Here is a 13,645-nt window from a genome sequence, read left to right as displayed (position 1 = left end):
TGTGTGTGTGTGTGTGTGTAAGAGAGAGAGACTGAAAAATAGAGAGTAAACTTTTCAAAGAATGACCCCAAGGTCTATAGACAATTAATTAAAGAAATATGTTGGATGTTACAAGAAGCAGCTAGATGTTGTTTGGAAATTTGTTGTTGTTGTTGTTATGTGCCGTTGAGTCATTTCCGACTCATAGCGACCCTATGCACAACAGCCTTAAACCCTGCTCTATCCTGCTCCAACCGCAATGAGGGAGCGATAATAAAAGAAAGATAGAGGCAGATAACCCAAAACTAATATAATTGTTCTATTGTCATTGAAGGCAAAAGAGTCTTTCATTTATAATTTCTTTTTCCTTGATTATCTTAGTGTGTTGTTATTAAGTGCCATCGAGTTATTGGCAACTCATAGCGACCCTGTGAATGAAAGCCCTCGACACTTGAGTGCATGACTTTCATCCTTTTTCCAGGTTCATAGGGTTTCCAGAGGCAAGCTATTATGAAAGTGGATGCCACTCCTCCTTCCAAGCTTTTCTTAATCGGGAAGCACCACCAAACACTGTGCACCAGGGTAACCATTATCACATTTGACACATCAGTGTCACAGTGTCACTTAACTTATAGGCTTCTGGGTTGTCTTCCTCTTATTAAAAGGAAAAAGTAGAAATGGAGAAAGACTAAAAGATCTTCTCCCAATTGTTCATTTTTTGTTGTTGTACATGGTCACAATCAACTCAAGATAATCCTCTAAGATGGAGTAGAACTTCCCCTGAGGGCTTCCAAGAATATAATCTTTATAGAAGCAGACTACTTATGTTTCTTCTGTGAAGCTAGTGGAGGATTGAAATTGCCAACTTTGGGGTTAGCAACCCAAGAGGTAATTCATTATGCAGAATGCCCTATGAGAAGCTTCCCTAGGATCCTACACAACCTAGTTTGCATCTTATCAACAGCCCGCATTGGGTGTAGTAGAGGTGAGGCGTTCCAGTCCTCAACCAGGTATTTTGCTACACTAACTAAAATGGGATTTATTACTGAAGACGAGTAACTGGAAGTCTTTTCTATAATAGCAGAAAAACAAACAAGACAGAGATGTCTAGTGAATGAACCAGAAGTAGCATCCTGGGTAGGATTTGCCGTGCATGTGTTTGGAAGAAAGGAATAAAAAAACTGGAAAAGACCATAGCTGTGATCAGAGAATAGGAATATGAGGATTTAGGATTGCAGAGGTTGGGTAGCTTTTCAGAAGCTGAGATCATAAAAACAAACAAACAAACAAACCAAAACAACACGCCTCGATATGCCCATGAGATCAGAGAACTAACCTGAAGTATCTGTCCTGCAAAAAAAAAAAAAACACATCTTTTTGCTGGACTAAATGAAAAACCTAAACTCACTGCTAGCTGGTAAGATCTGATCCATAGAGGTCCTGTGTTGTTCTGTTAGGTGCTGTCATGTCGACTATGACTCATAGTGACCGTAGACTGGAGGACACAATAGAACTGCCTTAGAGGGTTTCTATCATTGCCTCATCTTCCCCAAGGGACCAACTAGTGAGTTCAAACCACTGACCTTTCAGTTAGTTAGAAGCCCAACTCTTAACCCATTATGCTATGGTGTCTGGACAGCAGCACCTCAGCTGAGGACTTCATGTGCCTCCCTTTGTCACCTACACTAGTCCACAATCGCCATCATCCACTCTGAGCCAGATTCCTCAGTCAGTGGACTGAATGCAGTGATACTGTTTGGCCAATGCATTTGATATGATGTAAGCTTTCATTTGCCTTGAAATAATTTTTTTAAACAATGATATGTTATTTACTGGGTGAAATTTTAAGAAGAAAAGATGTACGTGCTTATACAGATGAGGTATTATACTGTTTTATTTTTAACCTTAATTAGGAAAACATAATCTGTTTTTCTTTGCTCTAGTGCGAACATGCCCCCGGATCCGCCCGCCAAAACATGGCCGCGTCAGCTGCTCTGCAGTGGAAATGTCCTATAGGACAACCTGTCTGGTTACCTGTGATGAAGGGTACAGGCTCGAGGGAAGTGGAAAGCTTACCTGCCAAGGAAACTCTCAGTGGGATAGTCTGGAACCCCGGTGTGTGGGTAAGTACCCCCAAGGGTGCATGCCTTCTGTGATTCATGTCTCTTGCCCACTGATATCTTCAGGTTTTTGTGAAGACCTAATGCTTAAAACTTACTCTAGGTATAGACATGCTCCCATTTACACAGAGGCACAGCCTTCTAGAAGGAGCTCTGGTGGCTTAGTGGTAAGGAATTGCTCTGCCAATCCAAAGGCATGAGGTTCAAATACACCATCTCCTCTGAGGGAGAAAGATGGACATTCTCCTGTACGATTTACTGGCTCTGAAAACGTGTTGGAGGGTCAGCTATGAGTTGGTTCCAACTGGATCTTACATAATAACAACAAAGAGACATATAGAGAATTAAATTGTTTCGATACCTTCCAGGGGTGAAAAGACTTCGCCAGAATTCAAATTTTCATCTCATTAAATTGACAGCTTTATGCAGCAATGCAGTTTTAAAAATGGGCCCGATTTGAATGGATTTTCTTAAAGTAAAATGCCTGTAACTTCTTTCTTTTTCTAAATACAGTTTACCTTTCCATATTGATAAATTCAGTAATTTTCTAGTTTACTGCTTCTTATGTGCTGTCATCCCAAATGGCAATGGTAATAATAATGATGACAATAGCTAATGAACTCCTACTATGTATTGGAGTCCTTGGATATGCAAAGTATGTAGTGCTTGACTATGTTCAAGGCCACTCAGAGGTGGTTGGAAAGGAAGGTCTACTTACTTCCAAAAACCAGCCACTGGGAGCTCTATGAAGCACAGTTGTGTTTTGACATATGCAGGGTCACCAGGAGTCAGAAGCAACTCCATGGCATCTGGTTTATCTTTATTCAGCTTGGTGTATTATGTGTCAGTACAGTACAGTACAGTACAGTACAGTATCCCTCAAAGCACTGTGATGTACCATCAAATCAAAACAGACTCACAGCTGACCCTCCAGCAGATTTTCAGAGGCTGTAAATTGCATAGGAGAAGATTGCCCATCTCTTTCCCTTAGGCCGACTGCAGGGATTAACGAGGGCAGCTGAGGCCCCACATTGGGTCACTGCAGCAGAGATCTGTGGGTGACAAGGAACCCAGGCCAGGTCCTGCTGGGATTCAGAGGCCCCAGCAGAGGTCTGCAGGCATCAGCAGGGGCAACTGTGGCCTCAGATGTGGTTCTGAGCATAGAGGCAGAGGTCTCTTGGCAATGAGGAGCCCAGGCCAGGCTCCGGTGGGATCCAGAGACCCTGGGCAGAGGTCTGCAGGCATCAGTGGGGGCTACTGCAGCCATGCTTTGGTTCTGAGCACCAGAGCAGAGGTGTGTGGTCAATAGGGAGCCTAAGCCAGGCCATACGGAGTGCCAGACCTAGGGGCCTTTGGATTTGCTTTAAGAGCCAGCACTGAAGATCCAGCTGTACCACTGTCTATGCCAGTGCCCCCATCCAAGACTCCATCCTGCCATGTTGCCATAGGCCTCAGCTGTGATCGTAAAAGAGTATCCTGTGCCATGGTTTCTATATGCAGGATTGTCTATGGTTTACTTTTAGAGGCACAACACCTATCTGTCAGTTCGATCATTGGATAATGGTTTGCATGCTGCCAATTACTTTATCTGTATCGGTTTGCGTATTATTTGCTCGTATTAATCCAGCACTTTTCTGTCAGTTTTATTGGTGTAGCTTGTAGGGTGCTCTAATGATGGAATCCATGCTGAAATAAAGATCAGTAGTCTACAGATATATTTTTTTTAATTTATGTTAGCTCCAAGGCAAAAAAAAATATGTTCTTTTTTGTCAGCTTAATGATGATCTATGGCATTTCTATTAGTAGGAACACAGATAACTTTTCCATATTTCCCAACAACAGAACACCACTGCTCCACCTTTCAGAAGCCAAAGGGTGTCACTGTGTTGCCTCCCAGCTGCGGCAAACAGCCAGCCACGCCTGGGACTGTCTGTCAGTTAAGTTGCCGCCAGGGATTCCTTTTATCTGGAGCTAGAGAAGAAGTGAGATGCACCACCTCTGGAAAATGGAGTACCAGAGTTCAGACAGCTGTTTGTAAAGGTAAGACATCTATCAGGTAAAAATCCCAAATTTCTAAATAGTCAGTGCAGGACTGTTCATCTTCATCCTCAGAGAATGTTCATCGGCCCCTAACTTTTGCTGCAAGCCAATAAGAAAATATGAAATGTTGTTACCCCAATATATTCTGTATATATTCTGTGAGGTTTCTTGTTCAAAATGGCAGACTTATTATTGTTAATGCCATACAAAGACAAGGGCATAAGAAATTAAAATAATGATAATGTTAGGACTGGTAATCAAGTAAGTTTTCCAGCAGCAAATGAAAATCTTTGAAAGAAGCAATGATGTCGGCCTAGAGACTAAGGTGCGCCTGATCCAGGCCATGGTCTTCACAACTACTTGCTATGCATCAGAGAACTGGACAGTGACCAAGGATGACAGAAGAAGAGTCAATACCTTTGAGTTGTGATGCTGGAGAAGAGTATTGGACATACCACAGACTGCCAGGAAAACAAATAGTTCTGTCTTGGAGAAAGTGAAACCAAGTTTCTCCTTGGAGGCTAAGATTTTGAAGCTTTGTCTCACATACTTTGGACACATGGCCAGGAGGGACTGGTCCTTGGTGAATTGCTCAGAACAGTGGAGGAACAATGCAGGAAAGGAAGACCCCAGATGAGATGGATTGACACAGTAACTGGGACAGTGGGAGTAGGTGTGTCAGAGTCAGTGAGACTGGCTTCAGAGCTGGTTGCTATGCATTGCAAGTAACTCAACATCGTCTAACAACAACAACATTTCACATAGGTAAGACTGGATTTTTTGAAGTCTACATCCCACCACATTCACAAGAGGAAATAACATCTTCCCTGTAGAACCAACTGTTGTGAAAAAGGAGCTACTGAGATTAGAAAGTATTTTTAGAAATAAAAATTTCTAAAATCCTTATCTCTAAGAAATTAAAAACATAAAGTGAATTTTTCTGCAAAGAATATTTGCATTTAGAAGACAAATGTTGAGCATTCTTTTAGAATGGAGAACTGGTACACATAGAAGTTAAATATCATATTGTTCAAACCAAAAAAGTGAAAGTTTAGAGAAACCAGTCTGGAAACTCCAGTCTCCGTATGAGCTCCAACAGAGAGGAAAATTATTTTCCTATCAGTAGAATAAAGTTCTAGAGAAGTTTGAAATTTATGTCAGTAATAGTCCCTTCCTGTTGAGGTAGAATGACTTCACTACTCCTGGTGGAATTTCTGAGAACTCAAGTTAATAGGGCCAGTCCTTGGAAAAAGATATTCTGGGAAAGGTGGAGAGTCAGAGAAAGAGAAGAGAAGACGGATTGACGCAATGACTGTTAACAATGAACTTGAGCATGTCAGGGATCTTGAGAATCATGTAGGCTAGGACAAAGTTCTGACATGTTATTCATGGGGTTGCTCTGAGTTGTAGCTAACTAGATTGTAATCAAGAACAAGTTTAATAGTGAGCTTTGGTGACAGAGTCCAAAGAAGTTGCTCTGCTAATCCAAAGGTTAGATCATAGGGGGTTGCTTTCCTAATACTCTCTGCTGGTTTGAATTCACTAGTAGCTCCTCAGAGGGAGCGCTGGTGGCCTCTTGATAAGAAGCGACTTCTCGCCTCTAGGCTACCAGATCTTCCTAAGAAGATACTTGTTGTTGTTGGGTACTATAGAGTCGGAACCGACCCGTAGCAGACCCTCCAGTGGGTTTTCAGGGGCAGTTGATTGCACAGGAGGAGATAGCTTCAAGTTAGAAATACAAAATCTAACAGGATTTTTTTTTCTGATGTGATTGATATGAATCTATGTGGTTTTGAGCCATCTGATTCGATGTCCACAGTATAAAGTTTCAAACCACCAAAAATATCAAACTCATTTGTTGTTTGTTTTGATAGTACATTTTAGTACTAATGAATTCCATTTAAAAAGCCCTGGTCTTTGATGTTATTCTTTCCCATGATACTCAATGGTTTTTTTAATTTCTGGGGATCCCCCCTATTTATTTCTTTATTTAATTAAAAATATGTAGTAAACATGTATTTTAGAAAGGCATTCTATAAGACAATGGAACAAGAGATAGACTGGCTTTCAAAAACCATTCATTCTGTTGGCAAGAAAAGCCAATTTCAAGATGCTAAATCAAGTGTTACGGTTTAGGAAGTATAGAGAATTATGACGACTTACGGAGTGAGCACATAAAATGAGTCTGGGGAGTCAGAAAAAGCTTCCTGATGCCCAAGTGGAGAGTAAAGGGCAGGAGTTACCCACACACACGAGGGAGAGGGCCGTGAAATCAAGGCAGTGAAAGAACATGTGCACAGGCCTAGTACAAGGAGGGCCGTGGCCCACGTAGGAGGCTGACAGTAATTCTGTTTGGAGCATGAGGTCCAGCAGGGAGGTTGGTAGGAACTGAGGTGAAGAGATCAGCTGCTTCCAGTGCAGGAACCAGGCTACAATGAGTTCTTGTGAAGGAGGCTGTTACAACTCAACCATTCAAGAATATGGTCATAGAGTATTCTTACAATAATGTTTTTATCTTTCTTAGTACTTAGAATTAAATATCATAAATGTGTGTTTTTCCTGAGTCAGATGTGGAGCCTCCTCAAATTAACTGTCCTAAGGACATAGAAGCGAAGACTGAGGAACAGCAAGACTCAGCTAATATTACCTGGCAGATCCCAACAGCGAAGGATAACTCTGGTGAAAAGGTAAGGCTTGTGCAAACACCTGCAGATTCTTAACATGGATTGTAAATACCCTACATCTTATATGTGTGATTAGGAGCATTTGCTATTACACAAATGAATTGTTTTTTACACCCACTTGTAAATACATGTAAGTTGTGCCAGCCAATTTATACATATTTAAAATATGTTGGAGAAGTTAAAAACCAAAAGCAACTGTTCTAGTAATTGTGCTGGGCATATTTACAATCAGAGATTTTTCATTTCTTTTTCCTATTGCACATGTGAGCTGCTGCTGGCCTAGTGGTGAGAAACTGCACTGCAATCCCAAAAGCATGAAGTTCAAATCCACCAGCTGCTCTGTGGATCCTAAGTGATTTAATTCTGTGTGACTTATGGTTTAATCCTATGTGATTAAACTGCCTCTGAAAACCAACTGGAAGGTCAGCTATGGGTTGTTTTCGACTCGATGGAACACAGTTCCAGTGCACATGTGACGCATAGACCTGAATGTGCTTTATTGTTGCTGTTCTTGTTATGTGCCTTCAAGTTGGAACTGACTAATAGCTGACCCTCCCATGGGCTCTCAGAGTCAGTAAATTGCATGAGAGGAGATGGTCCATCGTTCTGCCTCAGAGCAGCTGATGGTTTCAACCCATGTGTCTTTGGGTTGACAGCGCAACTCCTTAATACTAGGCCACCTTAGCTCCCTGCATATATGCTATAGATGCTTAGTATATTGGGCACACTGTCTTGTATGGTTCTACTTTCCATTCAAACACCCATGAAGCTATTCTGTATCAACAGAATTTCCTCTAAGAAAACTGCAGAGATGTATTCAAAGGCATAATGAGAATTCGCACTAAGCATAGCTTTTGTTTACATTGACACATGGGTGACATAGTTTTTAGTCTTTGAGTAAAGACAGTCTGAAGCATTAAGCATTTCTTCCTTTTATTTTCTGCTTCTAGCTCAGCATCTCAAAGGTTACACCAACTTATAAATCAGGTTTTGTATCTTTTATAAGCTAGGGGCCTAGTGAGTTGCTCAGAGCTGTTTCTCCTAATCAGCACCTCCTTTTTGCTTCATTTGGAGGCAGTTTCCTGTGCACATTTAATACACCCTAAGTTTATCAACTATTTGACCCTCATAGTCCCAATTATTTACTTACCTACCGCTGCTCCAACAAAAAACTGCAAGTTGGTGGTTTTTAGAACACAAAATATTCTTTTCTCTCAGTTTCCCACTGCCCTTGAGTTGGTTCTAACTAATAGCAACCCTCCATTAAGTTTCCAAAACTATAGCTCTTTCTACCACAGAGAGGCTGGTGGATCCAAACCACTGTTCCTTTGGTTAGCAGTCCAACATCTAATGTATGATGCTACCATAACTCATTTTCTCTCAGAAATCCACACTCAGGGTGCTGGCTCTGATAGAAGTCTTTCTTTATTAGCTCTTAGAAGATACTTGTCTTTTTACAGCATCTTTTTCTCAATTTCTTAACTATCTTCATGTGGCATAGCAATGTCTTCCTCCATCTCTGCTTGCTTGCTTGCTTGCTTCAACTCAAACGTGACTTGTTGCTTCCATGTGAAACTGACACCTAGCTGGCTCCCCAGCTCCGTTTCTGAGGCTGTAAATCATGCAGGGGGAGATTGCTCACCTTTCTCCCCTGGGGCACCTAGTACTTTTGAATCACCAGAAAGGTGGCACTTTTGAGTTAGCAATCCTGCTCCCTAAGAACTGTGCCACCAGAGCTCTCTTGTTGGTGTGTACCATGCGACTGGAATTGACCCAAAGCTGACTCTTCAGCAGGTTTTCAGAGGCAGTAAATCGCACAGAAGGAGATTGCTTGTTTTTCTCATCTGGTGGATTCACACTGTGTGCCTACAGGTTGGCAATACCACCAGCACTTCCCTTACACTACTCTTCTAGATCATCAAAGAACTCTCTAAGTCTCCTTTATCGTATCCCCAAAGAAATCTTCTAAAAATATAAGATATTGATTCTGCCTCATTAATATAATAAAGAAAATGTTTCCAAGTGGAATTATAACTCCTGCATAAGGATTTTCAACACATATTTTGAGGGGCCTAACTCGTTTCCTAGCACCATCCCAATGGTTTTATTCTCAATGTGATAAAGTCTATAAATTATAGAGGATAAAAATTTACAGGGCATAGATTACAGAGCACGAAAATCCAGCACACGATCACTTTCTTAAAGGAGAACAGAACAAATACAATACACAGAGAGGTGCACCAGAAGAAAACCTCAGTGATCTAAGGAAAGTCAGAGAATCTGCAATTACAAACAACTCGTGGGCTGCCAGAGAATAATAGTTAACAAGAGAAATATTTACACATATTTTGATAAAATCTTCAATCTTAAATATTTTTTAAAAATTCCACCTTAGAAGCGGGAAAGCCTAGATACCTCAAATGAAGAAAATTCAATCTGGCTTTGGACTCTTTCATAACAACATACCTAATCCAAAAGACATGGTAATAAAAATTATTATACTTTGTAAATGAAATGTTGTACTATCTATCCATAAAATGTTAAGGAGTTTCATTTAGTCACTTATTGCTATCAAGCAGGAACTAGTTTGACCGTGGATTTTCAGAGACTGCAAACAGATGGGAAGAAATTGCCTACTTCTGTCTCTTGATGGTAAATTTAAGTTGACATCACAACTCCCTACTCACCAGGGCACCAGTGTACCCTGAATCTCTCTCATTGGAAATTTATTTGAAGGAAATAACCAAAGTATTTTTAAATTAGACATGAACAAATAGTATCTTCTACAGCCTTCAATATGGATTGAAGCTCAACATCAAGAAAACAGAGATTCACACCACTGGGCCAATTGGCAGCTTCAGGATGAATGGTGAAGAGATTGAGGTTGTTAACAGCTTTAGTTTGCTTGGATCCACAATCAACACTCTTTGCACCAGCAGCTAGGAACTCAAGAGACCAGTTGCATTGAGAGGGTTGGCTGTCAGGGACCTCTTCAGAGTACTAAACAGCAATGGCATCAATCTGGAGACTAATGTGTGCCTGCTGTAGGCCATAGTCTTCACAATTGCTTGCTATGCTTCAGAAAGCTGAACAATGACTAGAGATGATAGAATTGATGCCTTTAAGTAGTGGTGCTGAATATACCATGGACTGCTAGGAGAACAAACAGGTTTTTCCTAGAGAAAATTAAACCAGGCTGCTCCTTGGAGGCAAGGATTCTGAAGCTTCATCTTACATATATTGGACATGTTGCAAGGAGGGACCAGTCCTTGGAGAGGGACATCATGCTTGGGAGCGTGGAGAGACAGTGCTAAAGAGGAAGGCCCTTGATGAGATGGATTAATTCAGTGATTGGGATAATGGGAGTAGGTGTGTCAGAGACAATAAAGTTGCCACAGGATAGAGCAGTGTTTAGGGACCGTTATATGTGGAGTCGTTATGAGTTGCAAGTGATTCCATGGCACATAACAACAAAGTTGTAAAATTTAGAACCAAATACAATGTCATTCATCTATCAGCACTCATGGAAATCAAACAAGGTGTTGCTTTGGGCAAATCTGCTTCCAGGGATCTCTTAAAGTCTTAAAAAGCAAGGATGTGTTTTTAAAGACCTAGGTGTACCTGACCTGAGCCATGGCATTTTCACTTGCTTCATATGCACATGTAAGTTAAACAATGAATAAGGAAGATCAAGAAGAATTGATGACATGGATTTGTGATATTAAATACTAAGGATACTGGCCAAAGAATAAGAAAACTTGTCTTGGAAGAAGGTGGTGTGACTTGGTGGCACATACATTAGGCATGTTATCAAGAAGGGACAGTCTTTGCAGAAGAGCACCAGGCTTAGGAAAGTGAAAGTTCAGTGGAACAGAGGAAGACCTTCAACAATATGGGTTAACATAGTGACTGTGTTACCCTAAAACTCTGGTCTAAAACCCTGGAGCCTCTAAAGACCCCGAGTTTCAAGAGAAAGACAAAATCCTTTGGAAGCATAGCCAACAGAGAAAACCAAGAGCAAATTAGGATATATTTAGAGATTTCACAAGCTCTCCCAGCAAGTGACCAAATATAGGAAAGAAAAACAAAAGCTGAAGGCCAGTGATCAGTAGGCTTGCTGATGGCCCACGATTAAAATTTTTGTTACCATTTTTATAGTTGTCCTTTCCTCAGCTAGAAATGTTGCTGGATATCATTTCCTCAGCTGGAAAAGTTAGGGGTTTTCTTTCTTCCTGCCAATCAGACATCAAGATGTCTTTCTGAAGGATCTCCTATGGTAACTCACGCCTGTTCTGTGAGTTCTAATTTCTATCCTACCCTAAATTTGTGATAGTGACAAAATAGACAAAATGGCATTAGTGCTTCCAGCTGCGTCCCTTCAACTGCGACAATAGGTTTTGTTCTTTTGTACGTAGGTTGGCTATGAGTCAGAGGTGATTCCATAGCACATAACAACAACAAGCACAGCATATGTTTGTTGTGCAGATTGATATGAAAACATTTAAAAGTCATCTTAAGTTTTAAAGACTATGTTGTTACCGTTGTGTGCCATCAAGTTGGAACCGACCCATAGCTTACCTTGGAACCAGTTTTCAGAAACTAGGAATCTTTTGGCCGAGATTGTCCCTTTCTCCCGTGTAGCCGCTGGAGGATTCTAAGTGCCTGTCTTTGGGTTGGCCTCACAACTCCTTACTAGTAGACTACCAAAGCTTCCCAAAGACTCGGTAGTATCATGGAAAAAAAATTCTTAAAATATATTAAGAAACATCTCATGTGTACTAGCATGCAAAGCCTATAAATTATGTAAATAGAACAGTATGGAAAGAAATACAGCAAAAGATGTGCCTGATTTTCTTTTTGTCCTTTTCCACAACATGTGATATAGTTTGTCCTACATTACTATACTTGATTAATAATTTATATGAAACAAATAAACTATTAATTTTCACTTTCAACATATTTATCTCCAAAAGGTGTCAGTTCACGTCCATCCAGCCTTTACTCCACCTTATCTTTTCCCAATTGGAGATGTTGCTATCACATACACGGCGACTGACCTGTCCAGCAACCAAGCCAGCTGTACTTTCCATGTCAAGGTTATTGGTAAGTCTCCTGTAAATACATTTGGATAGGTTTATAATTAGGAAGGTAACTAACGAGTTGTCTAGGCGGCTAGCGAGTTGTCCTGCCAAACCAAAAGCAGATGGTTTGAATCCACCAGCTGTTCTGAGGAAGAACAATAAGCGATCCCTTCCCATGTGATTTACTGCCTCTGAAAACGTGCTGGAGGTCAGCTATGAGTCAGTTCCAATTTGAAGGTACATATAACAACAACAGCAACATAAAAATAACCTAATATCCCAGGACCTTTCTGTGTCCTTTGTCTTCTGTAACTTCCTTTTGACTCATTCGTCCCACTGGCATTGAGTTTGTGTCCTTCAAGGAATAGCACCTCCTGGCCTTCCAGCAGTATCTCACACTCATCCCATTTTGCATGTTGTACCACATGACTAAGACATCTACACTTCAGTCCCTTCTTTTAGTCATCATTTAGTCTGTCTCGGCCCTTCAGATAAGAGACTTATTGTGGGGATATCTAGTTTTGTGATCACTCTTCTTCAGCTCATCTAGGAAGGTTCTCTTGACCTCCCTGTGGGTCAGGTCAACTGTTATGAGCAGACCCCTGTATACAGCACTGCCTTGCACTCAGCTTGTGCTCATGATGGAACCTAGCATTTCTTCTTTACCAGACCAAGAGCAGGATAGCAAGAAATAGCTCTTTCTTTTGATGCTCTAAGGGACTAGGGATAAAGTATCCCTCAGTATCCCTCGTTAGTGACAAGGAGTTGCACTGCCAACCCAGAGGCATGTGGTCTGAATTCACCAAGTGCTCTAAGTGAGAAAGATGTGAAATTTCCTCCCATGTGGTTTGTAATCTCAGAAGACTCACTAGGGGTCAACTATTAAGTCATTTCTGATTAGATGGCACATAACACAAACAACATTATTAAAGAGACCTTTTGTCTTACAAGGTCAAGATTTCAATCAGCACAAGAATATCTCCGTTCTTTCTCTCAAAGAGCTATATCACTTTCAGATCTCAGCAATGACTTCTCTTTCTGATTCATGTTCTTCAGATGTAGAACCACCTGCCATAGATTGGTGCAGATCTCCACCTCCAATCCAGGTCTCTGAGAAAGAGCATGCTGCGACCTGGGATGAGCCACAGTTCTCAGACAACTCAGGTGAGAATTCAGGGTAACCTGGAAATATATTTTACTAAAGGAATAATAAGTTAAAGGATAAAAGAGAAAAGCAAAGCAGATTTTAACTAAGTAGAATGAATACTTGTAGAATGAATAAAGGAATATGGTTTAAAGCTAGGATGATTGTACAATTTAGCATTACTAAACTATGAGGTTTTCTTTCAGGTACTAGTCAGTGGATACAAATTAAACCTGGTGTAGGTGCTATATTTTAATGTTTTCTGATAGATACATTTTATATCCAAGTTTATATTTTCCTAAAGACATAAATTATGCATCCTTTTGGTATCTCAAGCATGACGCTGTGCATTTATGTAATCCTTAAATAATTGTCAAATAAATGAATAATTCATAAGAAAGAAAAAAGAGCAAATACCACTGAACTGCACTTTAAAGGCTTTGCTAAAACCCAACAAATAGCAGTAAAATACAAATTGATAGGAGTTCTCAATTCAATTTTTCATTGTTAAAACAGATTGGCTTATTCAAGGAAAACTTTTTCTTTAGCAAGAATACCATAAGCTATTTTTCAATCTACTGTTTGCATATTATAGTA

General features: G+C 40.5%; 1 protein-coding gene across 1 annotated transcript in view; it reads left to right on the top strand.

The window, feature by feature from the left end:
* SVEP1 (sushi, von Willebrand factor type A, EGF and pentraxin domain containing 1) overlaps positions 1 to 13,645 on the top strand; it is a 212,502-nt gene that overhangs the window by 85,475 nt on the left and 113,382 nt on the right. Inside the window, exons 6-10 of the mRNA XM_006886929.1 lie at positions 1,923 to 2,102; positions 3,942 to 4,139; positions 6,708 to 6,826; positions 11,797 to 11,926; positions 12,961 to 13,068. Of these exons, the coding sequence (XP_006886991.1) occupies positions 1,923 to 2,102; positions 3,942 to 4,139; positions 6,708 to 6,826; positions 11,797 to 11,926; positions 12,961 to 13,068 (735 nt within the window). The remainder of the gene's footprint in view (positions 1 to 1,922; positions 2,103 to 3,941; positions 4,140 to 6,707; positions 6,827 to 11,796; positions 11,927 to 12,960; positions 13,069 to 13,645) is intronic.

The sequence above is a fragment of the Elephantulus edwardii genome, unplaced genomic scaffold, assembly GCF_000299155.1.
Source record: "Elephantulus edwardii isolate Elephantulus edwardi_28Jun2011 unplaced genomic scaffold, EleEdw1.0 scaffold00052, whole genome shotgun sequence".
Lineage (NCBI taxonomy): Eukaryota > Metazoa > Chordata > Mammalia > Macroscelidea > Macroscelididae > Elephantulus > Elephantulus edwardii.
This window is presented reverse-complemented; position numbering and strand designations above follow the sequence as displayed.